The sequence below is a fragment of the Anabas testudineus genome, chromosome 13 (assembly GCF_900324465.2).
Source record: "Anabas testudineus chromosome 13, fAnaTes1.2, whole genome shotgun sequence".
Classification (NCBI taxonomy): Eukaryota; Metazoa; Chordata; class Actinopteri; order Anabantiformes; family Anabantidae; genus Anabas; species Anabas testudineus.
In genome coordinates this window covers 19926564-19949999 of record NC_046622.1, presented here as the reverse complement: position 1 = coordinate 19949999, position 23436 = coordinate 19926564, and the positions used below count along the sequence as shown (strand labels likewise).

The following is a 23436-nucleotide window of genomic DNA, read 5'->3' as shown; positions in this document are numbered from 1 at the left end:
GGAAAAGTCGAATGGAGGGAGCAAGAAACAAACAAGGTTGACAGTTGACACGCTAGCAAATGTGAACGGACAGACACCAACTTAAATACAAGACACAGTAATGGCAAACACAAGACACCTGCTAAAAAACACACACCTGCTGCCACTCAAACCAGCCCAGACGTGTCACCGGAAGTAAGGGAAAACACTGTCATGGGTTTAATAGGACCACTAATAAGGCCGACGCAATCCACTCAGTTCAGTAAGTTTATTGTCACACACTAACAAAAACAACAGCGAAACCTTCAGCTGAGCCGTGAACACAGTCTCTTCTTAGAGTGAACACAAAAAGAAGTCCATAGAAATACCTGGAGTAATCAACGTCCTTAAAACATAGAGACCAGACGTGAAGCTCCAAAAGGAAAACCACTCATAATCCAAAAGATAATCCAAACGAAAAACTCCGGCTTAGAACAAAAACACACACCGGGAAAAAATGTCTCAGTCCATAATCCAAAGCAATAATCCATAACACAAAGTCCTCAGCCGTGAGCACCGTAAGTCCTGTACACAAGGTTGCAACGCAAGGGAAAAGCAGAGTTTGTTTCTTGCCTCAATCCAACTAACGATCTGGCAACAGGTCTGTGGAACACTGCAGGTAAAAAACCCTCCGGTGTACAACAGGTGCAATCAATCAGCTTAATGAATGACAAGCTGCAGCACGAACACCACACCGCCCGGAAATGGGACCTTCAAAATAAGAGTCCAGACTGAAAGGTAAGCGATGGATCCTCACAGTACCCCCCACCCAACGGCCGGCTCCGGACGGCCCTCAGGGCTGCCCAGGATGGCGCTCGCGAAAGGCAGAGATCAATGCCGGATCCAAGATGAAGCGAGACAGTCCTGGGAACCCAGGACCGTTCCTCAGGACCATAACCCTCCCAGTCCACCAGGTACTGGGTGCCCCGGCCCCGACGACGAAACTTCAGAAGACGCCGGACAGCAAAGGCAGGATCCCCGCCAACAAGCCGGGCGGGAGGAGGGGGCTCGGAGGAGGGCACAAGAGTGCTGGTGACCACCGGCTTAACACGGGACACATGAAACTTGGGATGCACCCGGAGAGATTTGGCAAGCCGGAGCCTCACTGCGACCAGATTAACAACCTTTGTGATGGGAAAGGGACCCACAAAACGAGGAGCTAGCTTCTTACAGTCCACCCGAAGTGGGAGATCCTTAGTGGACAACCAGACCCGTTGCCCCACGGAGTAGGATGGCGCCTGCGACCGACGCCTGTCAGGCGTGCGTCTGTAGGCAGCGACAGTCCTCAGCAGTACACAGCGCGCTCGCCGCCATGCCACATGACAACGCCGTACTGAAGCCGCCGCTGACGGAACCGCAGAGTCGGGTTCTGTTGAGCACACAGGTTCAACCAAGAGTGGCAATAAAGCACAACAGTGGCCTTTCTGCAAGGGACCGCCTGTCTTACTAAATGCTTCACCAGGATCTCCCAACCCGTCGTTGTGCAGCTTTTATTAAAAGACACACAGTCAAGATGGGGCTGTGTTAAAGGAGATATTTTACAGAAAAGAACATAGATAAACATGCTCATAGGTGTTAGCAACAAGAACGTCAACTTGAGAATGCTGAAACCGCTTATGTCGTTCAGAGTGCACATCACAGAATATAAATGTCCGTTGCTTAAACATCAAACAATACCTTCTAATGACAAGAAGTAAGAAACAATAATCAAACAAAAATTTTACTAAGAGAAGAATAGATAATTATCACTGGTTAAATCATTTTACTCTAACATTTCCCCCCTGTTTGTCATATAAGGATTCACTATGAAGCATCAAACAATACATCACTAGTCCTCCTAATTTCATTCAATGTATGCATCATTACATAGCATCCCTCATACTGATCAAGCTGGGGTGCATCCATGTCATGATCATGAAACAGTTCTTCTTCCTGTAGGAGTTGGCTAAAACTTTGGCATAACGATACCACATATTGGTCTCAAATGGGTGTGCGTGCTCAGTGTCCAGGTTTTTCCAGGCCCAGTCCTCAATAGGTGTTGTTGTCCATCGCTTGGTTAGGTTGAGGTAGGTTGGTCTGTTGTCTGGCGGCTTCCCAGTAAGGAGTCCTGTCTCATACAGAAAAAAGAAAACCGCTACCATGACAGTGCATATTGCTGCTACAAGTTTTTCCCCTGGTGCCATACCTGGGACGCGGGGATCAGTTGGTTTCCTCAGCGACCAAAGGTTTTGGTACCGGTCGACTTCCACCCCTACGCAGTGCCAACCAGGGGAATTACTCTTTTGCAGTGGCTTTGATGAATCCACGTGGCGCGTTCAGCTATCTTCACTGCAGTGGGTGTGGTGAGCAGGACAGTGTAGGGACCTTCCCACCTTGGATAGGACCATTTTTTTCTTTTGATGACCTTTATCAGGATCTGGTCGCCTGGCTTAATAGCTGAATCCTGTGAAGACAAATCACCATCTGGCAGATTATTTGCATTTACAACTTCTTTCTCTTTCAACATTCTACACATCCAATCTGCTAAAGAGTAAGTGTCTTCTGGCTTTTCTATCACATCTGTGAAGATGGGGAGTACAAAGGGTCTCCCATAGATGATCTCAAATGGGGTTAACCCGTCTCCAGTAGGAGTTATTCTCATATATGTCTTTACTAAGTCTAAACAATCAGGCCATGGTCTCCCTGTTTGTTCCATAGTCTTTTTCAATCTTAGTTTGATCGTGCCATTTGTCCGTTCTACCAACCCAGCACTCTGGGGGTGATATGAACAATGGTTCTTTAAAGTGATTCCCAAATGTGTAGCCATCTGTTTTATGATGTCGTTCACAAAATGTGCTCCATTATCACTATAGATGACCTCTGGGATCCCATGCTCTGGCAAAATTTATTTACATATAGCTTTAGCAACTGTTACTGCATCGGCATGTTTACTTGGTACGATCTCTACCCATTTAGAAAAGGGGCAGATCAGTACAAGGCAGTACTTATAGTTGTTGCATTTATTTAGTTCAATAAAGTCCATGTGTAGGAACTGAAATGGATGCTTTGCCTGTGGGAAATGCCCTCTTTTAGGTCACACATTCCCCTGTACATTATGTTTACAACATATCAAACAAGCTCTACAAAAATTTTTTGAATAAGTATTAAATCCATGAGCATAGAAATGTTGTTCCACCACCTTCACCATCCCTCCTGTTGAGACATGGCAGGGCCCATGGCTCAAAACTGCGGCAGTGTGGAACAAGCCTTTTGGAAGACATGGTTTATTTTGTATTCTGTAGATGCCATCTACTTTAACTGCTCCATGTTTTACCCATAAAGTTTGCTCTGGTGTGGGTGCATTCTGCTGCATGTCTGTAAGAACTTGTAAATCAAATGGTGTCGCTGTTTCTGTGTCCTGCACTGTGAGCACTAAAATCCCACGCTTTCCTTTAGCTGCCTCTTTAGCAATTTTGTCAGCGAAAGCATTTCCTCTAGAAATTGGGTCTTTACCCTTCGTATGTGCTGCACATTTACAAACTGCTAAGGTCTTTGGTAGCAGTACAGCTTCTAAAAGTGCTGTTAACAATGTTGCATGTTCTACTGATTTCCCTGTAGAGGTGGTTATACCTCTCCTTGCCCACTGGGCTGCAAAGAAATGAAGTGTTGAAAAAGCATATTGGCTATCTGTGAAACTGTTAAGTCCTTATCTTGGCCGTCTTTACAGGCCTGGGTGAGGGCAACTATCTCAGCTGCCTGGGCAGAGAAGTGTGATGGTAGTTTGCCTGCTTTCACTATAGTGTCTGATAGATGAGATCTAGCAATGGCTGTGTGATTTGAGCATAATTCGGAATCCACAACCTGCAATAATTACATAATCCTAAAAATTGCATCATCTGTTGTTTTGTCTGTGGTTTTGGAGCATCTAGGATGGATTTCTTCCTGTCTGCTGTTAGTAGCCTTCCTTCAGGTACTAAGTCATGTCCTAAAAACGTAACTCGTTGTTTTGTTCTGTGTCTGATGCTATAAGAATGTCATCTACGTATACCAAAACCTGACTGTGTTCTGGTATGTCAAAGTCTGCTAAACAGTTGTTTATTTCTTGTGAAAAGATTGTGGGGCTATCACAAAATCCTTGTGGTAGCCTGGTATAAGTGTATTTTTTCATCTGATAGGTGAAACCAAACCATCCCTGTGATTCTTTGGCTATTGGGATGGAAAAGAATGCATTACTAAGATCAACTACCTTAAACCATTGTTTATCTGGTTTTAACTGGTTCCACAATGTGTGTGGATTAGGAACACAGGGTGCTCGGCTGTCAACAGCCTGATTTACTGCTCTCAGGTCCTGCACCATTCTCCACATTCCTAATTCAGCTTTTTTCACTGGAAAGATGGGGGTGTTGCATTGACAATCTGGTGCTTCAACAATGATGCCTGCTCTTATCATATCACTGATCACAGGTTTTATACCTTCTTCAGCATCTGATTTTAATGGGTATTGTCTTACTCTGGGCCTATAGCCTGTTTTAGGTTTAATGACTATGGGTGTTGCCAAGGTCTGTCTGGGAACCGCCCTCCTGGCCTACCCCTAAATCTTCCTCTACCCCGACCCCTCCCATACGGGGTCCCCTGGAAGAAGACTTGTGTGTCATCTCCCTCATCTATCCCAAATAACCCAAAAGTAGTTGCTGTGGCTGTTTTTTTCTTTTTCTTTTTAATAACTTCTTGCGCATGATGGGTATAGTTCATAGTTTGTTGAACACCGTCAGTACGATGGTTCACATTGTGTTTTCTTATGAAGTCTGACAACTGAGGCAAGAAACCAGCCATCAGAGCCTGCTTCAGCTGTTGTTGATAGGGAGAATCTTGAGCCTGATTTTCTTGCAGCCCACTGTGATCTTTGAATGTGTCCTCTAATCTAGCTCTGAACTCAAACACATCTTATCTTTGTGTCTACATTGTGAAATCTTCACATAATCAGGTATTCTCTTCCATGTTTCTTTCACTGCATCGTGCACCAACTGCAATTGTGCTTGCAGAGCTTGATCCCCTGCGGACAATATCTGTCCCTGACCGTTTCTTCCTGTATAACCTGCTCTTTCCCTTCCAAGATTTCTTGAGAGTCTGTTCAATCTCCCATCCATTTAGACCAAACATTGTCAACTAATCGCTTGTCTTGCTCAACCCATCCTTCTGGGTCTACCTTTGGATCCCCCAGTGTCTTGCAGGCTTCAGTCTTCTTGTGCCTGTCTCTGCTGCTCATAAATCTGTCTGACCCCTGTGCTTGGGCCTGCAGTTTCCTTATCAGGTTCCACAAGAGCAGCCGCCTGCAGTGCAGCTTCTCCCTGCTTCTCCCTGCTTCTTCTTTTGTTCTTTCAGAATGTCTCTTTTCCTCCTTTCTGCCTGCTCTCTCCACTTCGTAGCTTCTAATAACTGCAATTGCTTTTTTGGTTTGTCTTTATTGGAGGCGCTAGCAACCTCAATTTTTAATTTATTTACCAAATTGTTAAAGGATGACTCGGTCAATTTGCCATCAAAGTCATGGATCTTTTTCCACAACTTCAAATATTGAGTACTGCCAGGCGAGAAGTTTTCCATGAATTTCTCATCGCCTTCCAAGGCAGGTTTACTGTTATTTTTCCCCATTATTAAACTATGGCCTTAATTCACCACACTGTGTACTTCAACAGACCACTGGATTTGTTATCACCGTTAGGTTTCCTCCAGTGCTGCTGCTTCCACGTCAATTGGTGACATCCACACTCACAATCACACTCTTTCACACAACAACCGGTAATACTTCTACTAAAAATTAATGGCTTCTTAGTCCCACTCGACTATTTATTTATAGTGGCTTTCAAAGGGTCCCACTCGACCAATTAGTGATTTCTAAACATACACTAATTCATGAATTTATAGTGGCTTTAAACTCCGGTCCCACTCGACCTGTAATCTATTTATAGTGGCTTTTAATCTATAGGTCCCACTCGACCTGTAATCTATTTGTAGTGGCTTTTAATCTATAGGTCCCACTCGACCTCCTATGCGCACTTACTCTTATTGTTGCTGTATTGTCCATCTCCTGGAACTCGTCATCGACGCAGATGGAGGGGAAGATCAGGAGCTATTTCACCGACCCAGTGACGAATTTACGCCCTAGGATTTTCTGACGGACGTCCTAAACGTCCGGCTGTCGACAGACTTCCGGTGTTCCATCACCCTCCTCCATTGGCGTCGACTGTTGAGATCCGGCTCGAAGGACCAGGTTCTGTTGGGTCCAAAATTACCACAACAGGTTTCATACACTAAGAGATGGAGACAATAAAGCACAACAAGGACACTCGGCCTTTTTACTTGCAAGGGGAGCCGGCCTGAGGTCTTAGCATCATAAATGCTTCACCCAGGATTTCCTATCTCCAACTCCGTCCGTTCCCCCTTTGTGCAAGCTTTTTATTACAAATGAGACACACCCTGAAGTCACAGATGGGGGCTGGTATGGTTAAAGGATGATCATTTTACAAGGAAAAAGAACTCCATATAAGGATAAAACACTGCTCATAGGTGTATAGCAACAAGAACTGGTCAACTCTGAGAATGCTGACCTTTTTCTGACCTGTCCTGTTTTATGTCTGTGTGCAGAATGCAGCATTAGCAGAGTATAACATGTTCCTGTTGCTGACAGGATTAAATACCAAAAACAAATATCCTTCATAATGACAAGAAGTAAGAAACAATAATCAAACAAAAATGTAATAAGAGAATTAGATAATTATCACTGAGTAAATCATTTTTACTCTAACAGCATCCTCTGAAGAGAAAAGCGGTGGCTGGTAGCCATAGACCACCTGAAAAGGAGACAATCCTGTGGCAGCGGAGGGCAGGGAGTTGTGGGCGTATTCCACCCACAACAGATTCTTGGCCCACGAAGAGGGTTCCCTGGCACAGAGCAGCCGAAGACCCGTCTCCAGTTCCTGATTCAGTCGCTCTGTCTGTCCATTTGATTGAGGATGGAAACCTGAGGAGAGACTCACAGATATGCCCAACAGACGACAAAACTCACCCCAGAACTGCGCTGTGAACTGGGGTCCTCGATCTGAAACCACATCCCTCGGAAGTCCATGGATCCTGAAAACCTGGTTCGCCAGAACCTCTGCCGTCTCCTTAGCCGATGGCAACTTGGGAAGAGCAATGAAATGTACCATTTTAGAGAAACGGTCCACCACCGTGAGCACCGTGGTCATTTTGTCCGCGGTTGCCAATGTCATAGTTCCGCTCCGCTGGGGACAGGCGGCAGGAGAAGAAAGCGCACGGATGAAGCCGGTGGTCCTCCCTCGCCTTCTGGGAGAGTACTGCTCCTACTCCACAGTCAGACGCGTCCACCTCCACCACGAATTGTAGCTCCGGGTCCGGCAGAATCAGAATAGGCGCTGTGGTAAAACGGTTCTTGAGGGTCACGAAGGCAGATGTAGCCTGAGGAGTCCACTGGAACTTTGATTTTGTGGAGGTGAGTTGGTGAAGAGGCGCCGCTATGATGCTGTAACCCTTGATGAATTTTCGGTAGAAATTGGCAAACCCGAGGAAACGCTGTAATTGCTTGTGGTTCGAAGGCTCCGGCCAGTCCAACACCGCCTGCACCTTGCTTGGATCCATCTTGATGCCCTCAGGTGAGATAAGGAAGCCCAAGAAAGAAACTGTGGACACGTGAAACTCACATTTCTCCACCTTGACAAAAAGCCGGTTCTGGAGAAGGCGCTGGAGAACTGCTCTGACATGGGCAATGTGGTCAGAGTCTGACTGGGAAAAAATAAGGATGTCGTCCAGATAAACGAAAATGAAGGTGTTCAACATGTCTCCAAGCACGTCATTTATCATATTCTGAAAAACAGCAGGAGTGTTGGTAAGTCCAAATGGCATAACGAGATACTCATAGTGGCCAGCAGGAGTGTTGAATGCTGTTTTCCACTCGTCGCCCTCACGGATTCTGACCAGATGATAAGCATTGCGCAAGTCCAGTTTAGTAAATACACGAGCTCCTGGTAATAACTCAAAAGCGGAGGTGACAAGAGGCAGTGGATACCGGTTCCTCACCGTCAGCTGATTAATTCCATGGTAATCAATGCAAGGTCGCAGACCTCCGTCTCTTTTGCCAACAAAGAAAAATCCAGCTCCGGCAGGGGAGGATGATGGTCGGATAATGCCGGCTGCCAGCGACTCTGCGATGTATTTATCCATGGCCTGCCTCTCCGGTCCAGAGAGTGAGTAGAGGCGGCCCCTAGGCAGTGTGGAACCTGGAACTAGCTCAATAGCACAGTCATATGGGCGACGAGGGGGCAGCGACGTTGCTCGGGCCTTGTCAAAAACCTCCTTCAGGTCATGATAGTGGTGGGGAACCTTGGTGAGATCCGGGGAATACTCCTTCCAAACGAACCGGGAAAGAGGCAGCACGCAGACATGTTGAATGACAGGCAGGGCTCCAGCTTAGGACCCGCCCTGAACTCCAATCTATGTGCGGGTTGTGAACACGAAGCCAGGGAATTCCCAACACCACCGGATGGCTAGATGCTTTAATGACAATAAACTGAATGGTCTCCTGGTGATTCTCCAGCCTCATGGGGACAGGCATAGTCTGGTGGGTAACCCGGAGCAGTATTTGATCATCCAGGGATCTGACGAGAACAGGCTGTGGAAGGGTTGTGAGGGTACCTTGAGCTGTTGGGCCACGTTGGCTGTGATAAAATTAGCATCTGCTCCCGAATCGATGAAAACAGGAAGGTGAGCCTGGTTGGTAGAAAAACCCAGATGGACCCGTGTCTCGATCCGGTGGACAGGAGGCGAAAAAGACGAACGGCTCAGCAGAAACCTCCCTACTCCTACTGAGCCTGGGATTTTGCCGCACACCGAGCGATCCTGTGGTCCGATGCACCACAGTAGAAACAGAGACGCTGAATCAGGCGCCGCTCCCTCTCCTCCCTCGATAACCGAGAACGGCCAAGCTGCATGGGCTCAGGGGGTGTTAGTGCCGGCCTCGACCCTGGTACAGGGTCATGAACAGTCGTAGTTGTTCTCCCCTCCGCCGACTCCAGAAAGGAAGAGGAGCCACGTTCTCTAACTCGCTCCCGGAAACGGCGATCCAGACGTGTTGCCGCTTCTATTAGCTGTTCCAAATCCAGCGGTTTAGGTTGGTGTGCCAGTGCGTCTTTCAAACGTTCATTAAGTCCAAGGTAAAAATGATCATATAGTGCTGCTTCTCCCCACTTACTGTCAGCCGCCAGGGTGTGGAACTCTATGACATAATCAATAACCGGTCTGGATCCCTGAGACAACCTGGCCAAGCTGTACATGGCCTCCACCTCCGGTCGTACTGGATTGAACATCTGGTACAAACAGTCACCCAGGGCCCGGAAGGACTGGCAACATACCTCCCGACGGTTGTAGGCGGCCATTCCCCACAACCGGGCTCAACCCGTGAGCAACGCGAGGGTGTATGCCACCTTGACATCCTCTGTGTTACGAACAGAATAACAGGACGAACGAGTAAGAACAAAAATATATATTTATTAACAAAAAGGGCAGGGGACACAAGGAACTAACAAACACCAACAAAGTATCAACTAGAAGAGACCCGAACACACTGTGGACAAATACCAACAAAGCATAATCTGACATAAAGTAGCAACTAAAAACCTACGCACTAACGCAGACAAAAACCAACTGATAAACTAAACGTACAAAGTAACAAACAAAAATCACTGCACAAGGCAGGAGAACATTAAAAGACGGACAAACCAACAGTACAAAGTATCAACTCAAAAAAACAATTCAAACTGACTAACAAAAACAGACTGGTGCCTCACGGACAAACGAACAAACAAACTGACCAGATTTAGGAGGAGTAGTTTGCAGCATGAAAGACATGAGCATGAATGAAGCAGCATGAACGAACGTCAGGTTGAGCATGAAGGACATCAATGACAAACCAGCGACGAACTGAGGACTGAGGGGTGCTTTTAAAACAGAGGGATGCACAGGTGAACTGAATGAGTCAATTAGTCCGGTGAGTGAGAGTGGAGAGTAGGGGAAGAGGAAGTCCATATATGGGTGTGTGGCAGGAGAGTGAGACAGAACAAAACAAAACCAAACCAAAAGACAGGGGCAGAGGGAGGAACTGTAACAGAACCCCCCCGGCAAGGGGCGGATCCCAGACGGCCCCAAACAAACCAGGACGGGCGGGGGGAGGGAAGCCTGGAGGAGGGCCCGAAACACCAGACCGGGCCGGCGGAGGGAGGCCCGGAGGAGGGACCAGGGCGCAGCAGAACAGGAGTGCCTCCGGCAGACGGCCAGGAGGCGGCAAACAGACCAGGAGTGCCTCCGGCGGACGGCCAGGAGGCGGCGAGCAGTACTGGAGAGAGGACGAACCAGAAGGTGGAGCCTCGGGCGGACAGCCGGTAGGCGACGAACCAGAAGGTGGAGCCTCGGGCGGACAGCCGGTAGGCGACGAACCAGAAGGTGGAGCCTCGGGCGGACGACCGGGAGGCGACGAACAAGGCTGGAGAGCCCCGGGCGGACTTCCCAGCGGCGTCGACCCTTGAGCCAGCTGGAGCTGAGGGGCCACAACAGGACCACAGTTCTCAGGGGCCCCCCAAGGAGACAGGAGCAGGGTGGTGGTGTTCTCACTGTCATCCCACCACAAATCCTGGGGTGACAAACAAAGTTCGACTTTAAGAGACGGCGGCGACGACCTCTGCGTCGACCCGTCCGGAGACTGGAGAGACGGCGGCGACGGCCTCTGCGTCGACCCGTCCGGAGACTGGAGAGACGGCGGCGACGGCCTCTGCGTCGACCCGTCCGGAGACTGGAGAGACGACGGCGACGGCCTGTGCGTCGACCCGTCCGGAGGCTGGAGAGACGGCGACGACGGCCTGTGCGTCGACCCGCCTGGGAACCGGACTGGAGCAGTGGCGGCTGCAGGGACCGGAGCAGCAGCTGAGGCCAGAGCAGGAGTGACTACAGCAACCAAGGTGGCTGCAACTGCAGCGACAGCTGAAGGACCAGGAACAGGAGCCGGATCCGTGACAGGAACAGGAGCAGGATCCGTGACAAAAACGGCATCGGCTGCTGGACTAACAAAAACGGCATCGGCTGCTGGGAGGTTAACAAAAACGGCATCGGCTGCTGGGAGGTTAACAAAAACGGCATCGGCTGCTGGGGGGTTAACAGAAGCGGCATCGGTTGCTGGGGGGCTAACTAAAACAGCACTAGCTGCAGGACCAACAAAAGCAGCGCTAGCTGTACGACTAACTAAAGCAGCAGAGGCAGCTGCTGGGCTAACAAAGGCAGGAGGAGCTGCAGGACTTACAAGAACAGCGGGAGCTGCACAACCAACTAAAGCAGCATCAGCTGCAGGACTAACAAAAGCAGCATGGGTAGCTGCGGAACCAACAAAAGCAGCAGGGGTAGCTGCAGGACAAACAAAAGCAGCATCGGGGGCTGCGGGACTAACAAGAGCAGCATCGGGGGCTGCGGGACTAACGAAAGAAGCATTAGCTGCAGAACCAACTAAAGCAGCATCGGGGGCTGCGGGACTAACAAAAGCAGCATCGGGGGCTGCGGGACTAACAAGAGCAGCATCGGGGGCTGCGGGACTAACAAAAGCAGCATCGGGGGGCTGCGGGACTAACAAAAGCAGCATCGGGGGGCTGCGGGACTAACAAAAGCAGCATCGGGGGGCTGCGGGACTAACAAAAGCAGCATCGGGGGGCTGCGGGACTAACAAAAGCAGCATCGGGGGCTGCGGGGCTAACAAGAGCAGCATGGGCTGCTGGGCTAACAAGAGCAGCATGGGCTGCAGGACCAACAAAAGCAGCATCGGGGGGCTGCGGGACTAACAAAAGCAGCATCGGGGGGCTGCGGGACTAACAAAAGCAGCATCGGGGGGCTGCGGGACTAACAAAAGCAGCATCGGGGGGCTGCGGGGCTAACAAGAGCAGCACCGGGGGCTGCTGGGCTAACAAGAGCAGCATGGGCTGCAGGACCAACAAAAGCAGCGCTAGCTGCAGGACTAACAAGTGCTGGGGACCGGGGAGTACTGGAGGAGGAAAGCAAATGGTGCTGGCTAGGCAGGGCAGTCAAACAAAACCCTTGCTCGAAGGAACTCAGAGCAGCCATGACAGCGTCTTTAAACCGCTGAAACTCTGGATATGTCATCAAGTTTCCATTCTTCACAAAGGTCTTGATCGCTGCCCTGCGAAGTGCCTCAAAGTACTCCAGACCTGCGTCTGACACCTTCAGCTGAGCCGTGAACACAGTCTCTTCCTAGAGTGAACACAAAAAGAAGTCCATAGAAATACCTGGAGTAATCAACGTCCTTAAAACATAGAGACCAGACGTGAAGCTCCAAAAGGAAAACCATGCATAATCCAGAAGATAATCCAAATGAAAAACTCCGGTTTAGAACAAAAACACACACCGGGAAAAAATGTCTCAGTCCATAATCCAAAGCAATAATCCATAACACAAAGTCCTCAGCCGTGAGCACCCTAAGTCCTGTACACAAGGTTGCAACGAAAGGGAAAAGCAGAGTTTGTTTCTTGCCTCAATCCAACTAACGATCTGGCAACAGGTCTGTGGAACACTGCAGGTAAAAAACCCTCCGGTGCACAACAGGTGCAATCAATCAGCTTAATGAATGACAAGCTGCAGCACGAACACCACACTGCCCGGAAATGGGACCTTCAAAATAAGAGTCCAGACTGAAAGGTAAGCGGTGGATCCTCACAAACACAGACAGGAAGAAACAAAAATATAGAGACTTCCGGGGACATGAGGAGGGAAATGTAACAGACAACTGAGCAGAAAACTGAGGGAGCTAAAACACAATGTTTCCCCAGTCCTTGGTCCTCTTCTTTTTTCAATCTATACTTCTTCTCTAGGCTCTATCATCCATTCTCATGGCTTTTCTTATCACTGCTATGCAGATGACACACAGCTCTTCCTGTCTTTTCCGCCGGATGACTCAACTGTCTCATCTCGCATCTCTGCCTGTCTCTCTGACATCTCTGCCTGGATGAGAAAAAGACACCTTCAACTCAACATACCCAAAACTGAACTTCTAGTCTTCCCTGCCAGACCTTCAACTCAACACAACATCAGCATTAACATTGGATCTGCGGTGATATCCCCTACTAAGTCAGCCAGAAACCTGGGGGTCATCATTGACGACCAGCTGACCTTCACAGATCACATCGCCACAGTCGCTAGGTCGTGTAGATATGCCCTCCACAATATCAGAAAGATCAGACCCTATCTGACGGAGTACACAACCCAACTCATTGGACAGGCGTTGATTTTATCTCGCCTGGATTACTGCAATGCACTACTGATGGGTTTACCGGCATCCACGACCAAACCCCTCCAGATGATCCAAAATGCGGCAGCACGCCTCATTTTTAATCAACCTAAAAGGTCTCATGTCACACCGCTCTTCAGATCTTTGCACTGGCTTCCTGTGGCTGCAAGGATCAGGTTCAAAGCTCTGTCTCTTGCCTACAGAGTGGTTAACTCCACAGCTCCATCTTATCTCAATTCAATCGTTCAGGTCTACATCCCCTCCCGTCCACTGCGCTCAACCAGGGAACGTCGTCTGGTGGTACGAGCACCACACAGTCGACACCAAGGAAAACTGTTCAGCTCAGTGATCCCACGATGGTGGAATGAGCTGCCTATCTCTGCACGCTCAGCCACCTCACTTGCAGTCTTTAAAAAACTGCTGAAAACAGAACTCTTCTGCATCTTCCTTTGCACTTAAAAAAAAAAAAAAAAAAAAAAAAATTCTACCCTTTCTAACATCTCTTGAAACAGAAACACTTTTTCAATAGCACTTTGCTTTGATGTTGTTTCTTCTTGACTTAGATTTTGTTTGCTTGCCTTGTTCCTCACTTGTAAGTCGCTTTGGATAAAAGCGTCTGCTAAATGACTAAATGTAAATGTAAATGTAAAAGTTTGAAACCAAGTGGAGCAGACAGAGAGTAAACATAAGATCAGCATTTCATCAGCCTCAACCCCAATAAATATTAAACTACCATATCTCTACTATAGAGTAGATAACAGGAAAACAACGGTGTCATCCAAACATTGGAGTGTATGACATATAACATTATATTCAAACCAGATTTAAGCCTCTTTAACACTAAACCTAACAAAATCAATAGAGTCATCATCATACTTGTTGACCATATTGTACAACTGTCTGAAATTGTATGAAGTAGCAGTTAATTCGAATTGCTTAACTATATTAAGTGTAAACTAATCACATAAAACCATAGTGACGTCATTGTTTGTTATTAATGAGCAATAGGATTTCATGGTACATCTTTCATCAGTTAATGCATTAAATTAGCTAATTATCATTTTCCTAGAAGCACAGGTGGGGATGGAGGAGTAGCAGCAATCTTTCACTCAAGCTTATTAATTAGCCCCATAGGTAAACGTAGTTTTAATTGTAAAAAAACAAAAGTCCCTTCCTCTGAGTTTTTAACTGAATTCTCTTTCTATCCAGGCTGTGACCCACTTTCTGCTGAAATAAATGGTTTGACAAACCATGTTACATATCGACCTGTTTCTGCCAAGTCTGCATTCTTTCTGAAAACCTTCCAGTGCTGACTTTGTGAATTGGTTTGCCAACCTGTTACTGACCTGGAAGGTTCTCTCATCCTGTAGGTCTGACCTGATCTGACCTTTTTTCTGACTCTGTGAATAACCCTGTGTTGGATTGTGGATTTTGGATTTGTTTGTCTTTCTCTCTCTGTCCCTCTCACTCAGCACACTTACCCACTCCAGGACCCTTCTCTCCCTCAGGATTCCATTCCCCTGCAATCACCACCTCTCGCCATTGTCACTTAAAAATAAAAGCTTTTAAACCAGTCATAGCCTGTTGTCTCCTCTTGAGCCTGGTAGTGGTCTAAAGCCCTTACACGGATAAAGTCATTATAGTGAGTGACTTTAATATCCATTGATAACTGCCTCAACATAGCATTTAATTCCCTATTACCGCTCTACCACCTGAGCTACAGCCACTATATTTTCACTATATATATCCCCCTTAGGTAATATTATTAGGAAACACAAATTTCCATTGCCATGTAGATGATACCCAGCTATAGTCATCTATGAAACCAGAAGAAACTAATCAATTAATCAAACTTCAAGCATGCTTAAAAGACATTAAGACCTGGAAGTCTTCTAATTTTCTACTGCTAAATTAAGACAAAATAGATTATTTTGTTTGGTCCTAAAAACCTCAGAGACATGATTTCTAATCATATTCTTACCCTAGATGGCATAGCATTGGCCTCAAGTAATCCTGGAGTTTTGTTTCACCAGAATTTCTCCTTTACTTCATACATAAAATAAATATCTAGAACTGCCTTTTTCCCCCTGAGAAATATTGCTACAATTAGGAGAATCCTGTCCCAAAGTGATGCTGAAAAATTAGTCTATTCATTTGTTGTTGGCAAATGAATAGACTAATTTTAGCAACGTATTATAGTTCCTACATTAGCTCCTCTCCACTGACTCCCTATAAAATCCAGAATAGCGTTTAAAACATATCTCCTCACATATAAAAAAACTTCATCTCATCTTAAAGACCTCATAGTTCCATATTTTCCAAGCAAAACACTTCTCAGAGTTCTCAGAGTGCAGGTTTACTTGTGGTTCCTAGAGTTTCCAGATGTAAAATGGGAGGCAGAGCCTTTAGCTATCAAGCTCCTCTCCTGTGAAACCAGCTGCAAGTTCAGGATCGGGAAGACTAGGCTTTCCTTTTCTTTTTAATAAAACTTACAGTCAGAGATGGCTCAGATGACTCTGAACCTTCGCTTAGTTAGCTATAGGTTAGTCTGCTGGGGGACCTCTACTGATACACTGAGCTCTTCTCCTCTCTCTATCGATTGAAATGCTATCATTGCATGTCATTAACTTTGTCTTTTAAATTTAAAGGGTGATGTTTCCTTGAGTGTGTTTACATGAATTTGTACCTATATAGAAAATTTAATTTAAATTTAAATTGACATATTACTATTAGCAATTAGCAATAAATTATATCATAAGTTGTGCACACTCCGGGAGTCATATTTGGAGTAGTTTTAACAGATTTGGAGTGTCTTATAAGATTTAATCTATCTACTATATGTCCGGTACTACATTTATGTTCCTATGTTTTGTTCTTTTTGTTATATTTTATTGAAAAAGCAGGAACTCCAGACATTATATCCCATGTGTCAACTACAATAAATATTCACTACTACATGTACATGTTTACAACATACGATGAATCGGACACTTCTATCATGAATTATCAAATGAATAAGAAGGCAATACAATTTCCTCAACATGCTTTATTATTGTTAAGTGACCCGTAATTTAAATAAAACCAACAGTGACTTCAATGACTTTGACTTACTACAGGTCAACAACAAGAGCCTACGTAAATGCAATACATGGTCCTGCATGTTATTTTCTACTTCTAGAAGAAAAACTAGGTGACTAGCTAACGTAATAAAACATTATTGTGGAGAAAGTTAAAAACAGGACTAGAATGTCATTCTGTGAAGATTTCAGATTGGCTTTGGTGCTCCTTTTCCCATCATATTCTTTTTTGTATTATTCTCCGGTCTCAGTAAGATAATATAACATTTTGGAATAAAAATACAAATTAGCAGTCCAACACTGGAGGCCAGAATAGCAAATATCTCTACAGCAACACTGAACTTCCCAGGAGAGCTGACATAAGCTGGAATAAACGTGATCCACACTGCACAGAAGATCAACATGCTGAAGGTGATAAATTTGGCCTCATTGAAGTTATCAGGTAGTTTCCGAGCCAAAAAAGCAAGAATGAAACAGAAAGAGGCCAGAAGACCTATGTACCCAAGTACAGCCCAAAATCCCACAGTTGAACCCAGAGCACATTCTAAGATGATTTTGTCTTTGATTTCTTTAAAGTTCTTAAATGGAAAAGGAGGAGAAATTGTTAACCAGAGGATACATATTATAACCTGGATGAGGGTGAAAGCCAGAACACTGAGTCTCTGCTGTGTTGGTCCAAACCATTTCATCACATTACTGCCTGGAAGTGAAGCCCTGAAGGCCATTAACACCACCATAGTTTTCCCCAGAACACAAGAGATACAGAGGACAAAGGTGATGCCGAATGCTGTGTGTCTCAGCATGCAGGACCACTCAGAGGGTCGACCGATAAAGGTCAGAGAACACAGGAAACACAGAGTCAAGGAGAAGAGCAGCAGGAAGCTCAGCTCAGAGTTGTTGGCCCTGACAATAGGTGTTTTCCTGTATCTGAAGAAGATGAATGCTACAACAGCAGTCATGCATGTTCCAAATAAAGATGCTGCAGTGAGCAGTGCTCCCATAATTTCTTCAAATGATAGAAACTCTGTCTCCTTCTTTACACAGGCATCTCTTCTCTCATTGGACCAGAATTCAGGCTGACATCGCACACAGGTGATAGAATCTGAAAAATAATAATAAAGCACATATTAAACCTCCTGAGTAACTTTTGGTTTTAGTGTTCTCTTTTTAGTGTTGCTTTCCTTTTATGTTATTATATCATTTGTGTTTTACAAAGTTACAGTTTGATACACACAAAGTTGAAAAAAAAAAACATAAACTTGACCCAAGTGCCTTGGCTTTTTTTTAGTACAACTGTTTAAATCAACATATGTTGTAATGTCACCCTGTTTTGAAAACTAAAAAAAACAAAAACAAAACTATTACTACACCTGTAATGTTGCTTATTTCTCCCTCTGCACATCTTATACAGTCATAGCAGCAGACAGGTTTTCCTTTCTGGAGAACTTTGCGAGTTCCTGGGGGACATTTCTCACTGCAAACTGACACAGGGACCTGCATGAATTAAATTATTATAAAAAAAAATTATAATAAGCAATCACTTTGTGAAAGCTATTATCTATGTAGTGTAAACCTTAATGCATTATTATGATGATTATATTCGACAAACCTCTTATTAATTATAATGCAATATTCTGACAATTATGTTACAATTGAGATTTATGGTGGTGAAATTATAGCTTACCTTTTTTTCTGTCTGTGCCCAAATTATAGAATTATTTTGCAGAGTCAGCTGTTTGTCTGCAGGTAAAGATGCATCATAAAGACCAACTGTGACAAAGTCCACAACACCATTTTCTGTTGGCTGCCAGTTTATAATTTCATACTTTGCTGGTGGGTCTCCATTCTCATTAAAGTAAACTTCATCTCCTTCCTTTGTCCTGAAATTAATCTTTCGGATGTGCTGTAAAATCTAAAATTATATTTATCCATTCAGTGAATTTTGATAAGCATCACAGAAGCCTGGAGGGTTGCAGCAGTTGTTTTTTTTTTTCTTCAAGATTGTAATATTTTTTTTGTCTTGTAATAAAAATCTCAAATATTGAACATTTAAGTATGCACTTACTGTGAATGGATCTAGTTGCACCTTGTAATCACATGTTTTATTACAGCCAAGAATTCTTTGAAGTGCATGAGCCACAGCATACACTCCTTTATAGACATTGTTGAATATGGGCATAAGTGCCATATCAATAAAGCTCTGTTGCAATCCACTGAGATCTTCATGTCCAGTACATACTCTCTGATTTTCTGTTGATGAATTTGACTGTTTGAACTTACAGTCAAATACTGCCTCCCAGAATTCTGCTACCATGTCATTGCCTGATGAATTGACTGGTTTGAAGTTTAATATGAACTCTCTCATGCCAGTGACATGTGCTTTGGGGATGGACAGGCCTATAGCACCATCCAGAATGTGATTCTTATCCATTTCTGCAATTTGGGAATCAAAAATCCAACCCTCACTACCTACCCACTGGTACCCAGTCAAGTTGTTTTGAGCCAACTTATACATTAGTATGTCCATATCTGGGAAAGGCAAAAAAGCAACAATCACCTTAGAGGTAGAAGCCTTGATAATTTCAATTATTTTGTCGATTTTGTTTGGTGGATCTGTTCTAAAGAAAGATACAGAATATTCCAGACAGATTCCCAGTTGCTGTGCAGTTTCTATGAATGTAGCCATGCCCTTATTGCCATAATCATTATTGCTTCTTATAGCTCCAACCCAAGTCCAACCAAAGTGTTTGACCAATTGAGCCAGAGCTCTGCTCTGATAATAGTCACTGGGTATTGTTCTGAGGAAGGATGGGTACTTGGTTTTGTCACTGAGACAAGCACAGGTGGCAAAGTGGCTGATCTGAAAGGAAAATACAAGTTACCTTCCAAGACTAAAATGCAACAATATTTAGAAGCATAGTAAAATGCAAAATTGTCCAATTGCTCTTAACTGCTGTAGTAATCACTTGCTGAACAATATTAACAATTTAACAACAACAATTTAAAATGTGATTTTGTAGTTACAAATATTATCTACCAATGAATTTTACAATATTGGCATACCATAGATAATAGAAATTACCTGCCAAGACAAGAACTATAATTATATTAAAACTATACAACATTTACAAATTCCCATTTGCTTTTGACAGCTAGAATAACAGCTTGCTATCCATTTTCTCAACCACTTGTCCACTGAAGGGTCACAGGAGCTGGGAATAATCTATTTTAAAAAATATAATTTTTAACTTACAAATATTACTTACCAATGGGATATTAAAGGGTCCAATGACAGTAGCTACAGCCATGCAAGGAGAGGAAGAGGTATCTCCCATAATTGCTTGCACTTGTGCAGGTCTACTACATGCAGTGTTGGAGGTTGCAGACAGAACTTCATTACCATTAGCCAAGGCCAGTGCAACCTTCACACTTCCAGCAATGGAGCCACAAGTATCATACATCTTATATCCGAGTGATATACCAGGTAGTAGGTCTGTCCTATTATTAATCTCCTCAATGGTAAAGAGCATAGCCTGAGCTATCTGGAAATCTCTGAAATTCAAACTTGATGCACACAGTTTAAATTATTTAGGCAAGCAAAAGAAGTTGAAATAACAACATTAGAATAGCAAATTTAGGTATTTGATTGTATTCATTCACGCACTAGAATATTACAATATTTAAATAAAATACTCAGTTTGTTATTAAACTTTTGTACCTGTTGCTGTTGTTATCTGTACCTGATGCATTCCAGTGGCAGTGGTTTGTGTGTGTAGGTTTCCTGTCTGTCTTTCCAGCTACTGTGGAAAGAGAAGATTCCCCCCAATACAATGTCACCATCATTAGAAAGCTGTGGGTTCTCAGGATCACCTCTGTGCCTGCAAACTGGCTCGTCTGCCTCACAGAAGAATACTACCAACAACAGCTGTACATTTACCCAGGTCAATTTTGTCCACTTCTGGTTACACGTCATAATGCATGCAAGAACTACACCACTTGGTGAAATCACATGTAGATTAGTGAATCAATGGTATTTATACATTTTAGATTGCTCTTTAAAAAAAAAAGGGAGGAGACATTGTGGTGTTATAAACCAATTTTAAATACTTGTCTGTGTTTTTTATCAGAAAATAATACATAATTGTGCTCCCAATTTTTTAAGTTAAATGTATTATAAATATTTAGTTTCATGAAAAATAATGCTAGATAGAGGTTGCGTATCATTGTTTGGAAGCCTGCAGTAGTTGTATCTGGATAAATAATAAATCATATTTGGATAAATAAAATACAATAAATAATATATTGGATATGATTTTATTCTGTCTCTATATATTTGGGGGAATATTTATTTAGTTAATTTTATTGTTTAATGTACATTTTGGAACCTAAAGTATGTTGACCTCTCTCTTACATGCTTTGTAACTTTGCTCCCTTTGTAAATGTGTGTATTTGTTGTAGAGTACAGTATTTCATGCCAATTTGTTAGAAGGTAGAGGATGTCCTGATTTCCTGCCATGTTTGCTCACATTGCACACAACTCAGTTGATGCTAGATAGAAGCTAGATAGAATACCAGGTTTCTGTCGTGCATGGTGGGCAAGATTTTATGGATCCTTAACAAACTACCAACTCCTTTTCTTTCTTTCTCCCTTCTTTACTATCATAACTGTTCTGACCTTCTGACTTTGCACAGCTGTTCCTGCAGGTGGCAATTAAGTCTTTGATACAATCTTTCTCAGCCATGAATTGTCATTGACTGATTCTGAACTTCAGCATCATTTCACCTCTCAATATCAAATCTCGAGTTCTCTCCTCTTTGCTTGTTATGGTGGTTAGGGATGACCATTCTACATTCCATGGTTTGGCCCAGTCCACTATGCTTATAGCTAGATTGTTCATTATAGCTGTGACTGTTGTGATCTTTTTTTGTACTGAACATGCTAGGGCAGCTTCCAGGATGCTGTCTAGGTCATCATAAAACTGCATCAATGTTTGTCCTAGCTGTTGCTGATGTGGCCTGTGCATTCATGCCTTGGGATACCCTGTCATTACTGCCCTTTATGTTCATTTATGGCTTGAGTGGCATGTGCTGCCGGTGACATTGCTAACCATGACCATGTCAGTCTCTCCTGGGAGCCATCTGTCTCTCCAGCATCAATTACTTTTCTCAGTTTCTATCCAGACATTCCTGAAAGGTATTGTTAAACCAGCAGTTATGTTTCATTGGTGCTCAACCCCTTGGGATTTCACTGTACTCGCGGTGGTCATTGAAGAGAAAATTATCAGGGTCTTTCTTCACTCTGGCCACTCACATGTTGATTTACCTTCTTTGCAAAGAATAAAACCTTGTCGGCCAGCAGAAGTCTCTTCATTTCTTCACCAGCAGAGAAACATTTCCACAACACACTACATGCAGATTCAGAAGAGTCTGCCTCCTCTGCTGGTCCCTCCCCAGTTGGTTTGCCATCCCGGGGAAGAATGTGCTTCACTGGCTTCAACATCCACCCCCTTCCAGCTATGGGTCAACTGATACAGAAGTTCATCTGGCTCCACTGGTCCTGGATACTGGAGGTAGTCAGGAAGGACCTGCTGAAGGGTCCCATTAGTTTTGGAGGTTTGTTTGGCCCCTGCTTTCATGCTGTGTGTTTTTTATGTGGAATGCTCACATCTACATCACATAAGTCAACTGTGGTTTTTTCACACATGTTTTACACAATTGAAGCTCCCCTGCTTCCTGGTGCTCAATGCTCAGCTGCTAGGCAAGTTGCTGTTCAAGTAGCAGCAACTTGCTGTTCCTCAGTCTGTTATTGTGTGTTCTGATTGTCCTGTATCTTTTGCCCGATGGGAAGGGCAGAAACAGTCTGTGTCCTGGATGGGTTGGATGTTTGATAATGTTGCCAGTTCTCTTGTGTAGGCGGTTAACATAAACTGTGTCAAGGTTGGGGAGCTTGTTTCCCACAATTCTTCTGCGCAGCCTTAACTATCAAAGCTAGGTCTCTCCGGTTCTCTGCAGCGCAGCCGCTGTGATGCAGTGGCAGAGAATGCTCTCTGTCATGCTCCTGTAGAAATTTACTAAGAGCTGAGAGGGTACATTGGCCTTTTTGAGCTTTCTTAGGAAGAAAAGCCTCTGCTGAGCTTTCTTCAGTTAACAGTAGGAAATGTTAAAGGTCCATGTAAAATCCTTTGTGATGTGCAGACCCAGGAATTGGACATTGTTAAATCTCTCTACCTCTTCACCATTAATGTGGAAAGGGGATGGTGTTGTTTTTCTTGCTCTCCTGTAGTCCACAAAAATCTCCTTGGTTTTAGTGTTGTTCAGAACCAGGTCACTATCCACACACTACTCAACCAGATGTCGAACCTCCTCTCTGTAGTGTGTCTTGTCATTGTCTGAGATCAATGCCACTATTGTGGTGTCATCACCAAACCTCAATATTGTGTTAGAGGAGTGGATGAGTTTGCAGTCATGTGTGAATAGGGTGAAAAGGGCTGGACTGAGGACACAGCCCTGTGGTACTCCTGTATTCAGGGTGAGAATGTGTGTTTACCCAGCCTGATACTCTTTGGTCTGTTATTGAGAAAGCCCAGGATCCAGGAACAGAATGTAGTGGTTAGTCCTAGGTTGCTCAGCTTGTCCACCAGTTTGTCGGGGTACTATTGCATTAAAAGAATTAACATCTTAACAACTGTGTTGGGATGCTCCAGAGACAGGATTGTGTGGAGTGCAATTGAGATTGCATCTGCCGCTGATTTGTTCTTATAGTAAGCAAACTGGTGGCTGTCTATATCATTGGGGATGTTGGCTTTAATGTGAGAAAGGAAAAGCACTTCATAATAATAGGTGTCAGAGCAACTGGGCAATAGTCATTCAGACACCGTACTGTTTGTTTTTGGGTACGGGAACAATGGTTGTGGAATTGAGGCATTTAGGGACTACAGCCTGCTGCAGGGACAGGTTAAAGATGTTGGTGAATACCTCCGTTAGTTGATCAGCACATGACTTCAGTGCGCGTAC

General features: G+C 44.5%; 1 protein-coding gene across 1 annotated transcript; it reads right to left on the bottom strand.

Annotated features, from left to right (window-relative positions):
* Positions 1-16610: 16610 nt before the first annotated feature.
* LOC113172935 (extracellular calcium-sensing receptor-like) lies at positions 16611-20341 on the bottom strand. Its single transcript, XM_026376036.1, has 6 exons — positions 20163-20341; positions 19689-19986; positions 18488-19282; positions 18107-18334; positions 17793-17916; positions 16611-17524 (listed from the first exon to the last, which is right to left on the bottom strand). The coding sequence occupies exons 2-6, from the start codon at positions 19950-19952 to the stop codon at positions 16611-16613; spliced, it is 2325 nt and encodes a 774-aa protein (XP_026231821.1). The 5' UTR covers positions 19953-19986; positions 20163-20341.
* Between the last annotated feature and the right edge of the window lie 3095 nt (positions 20342-23436).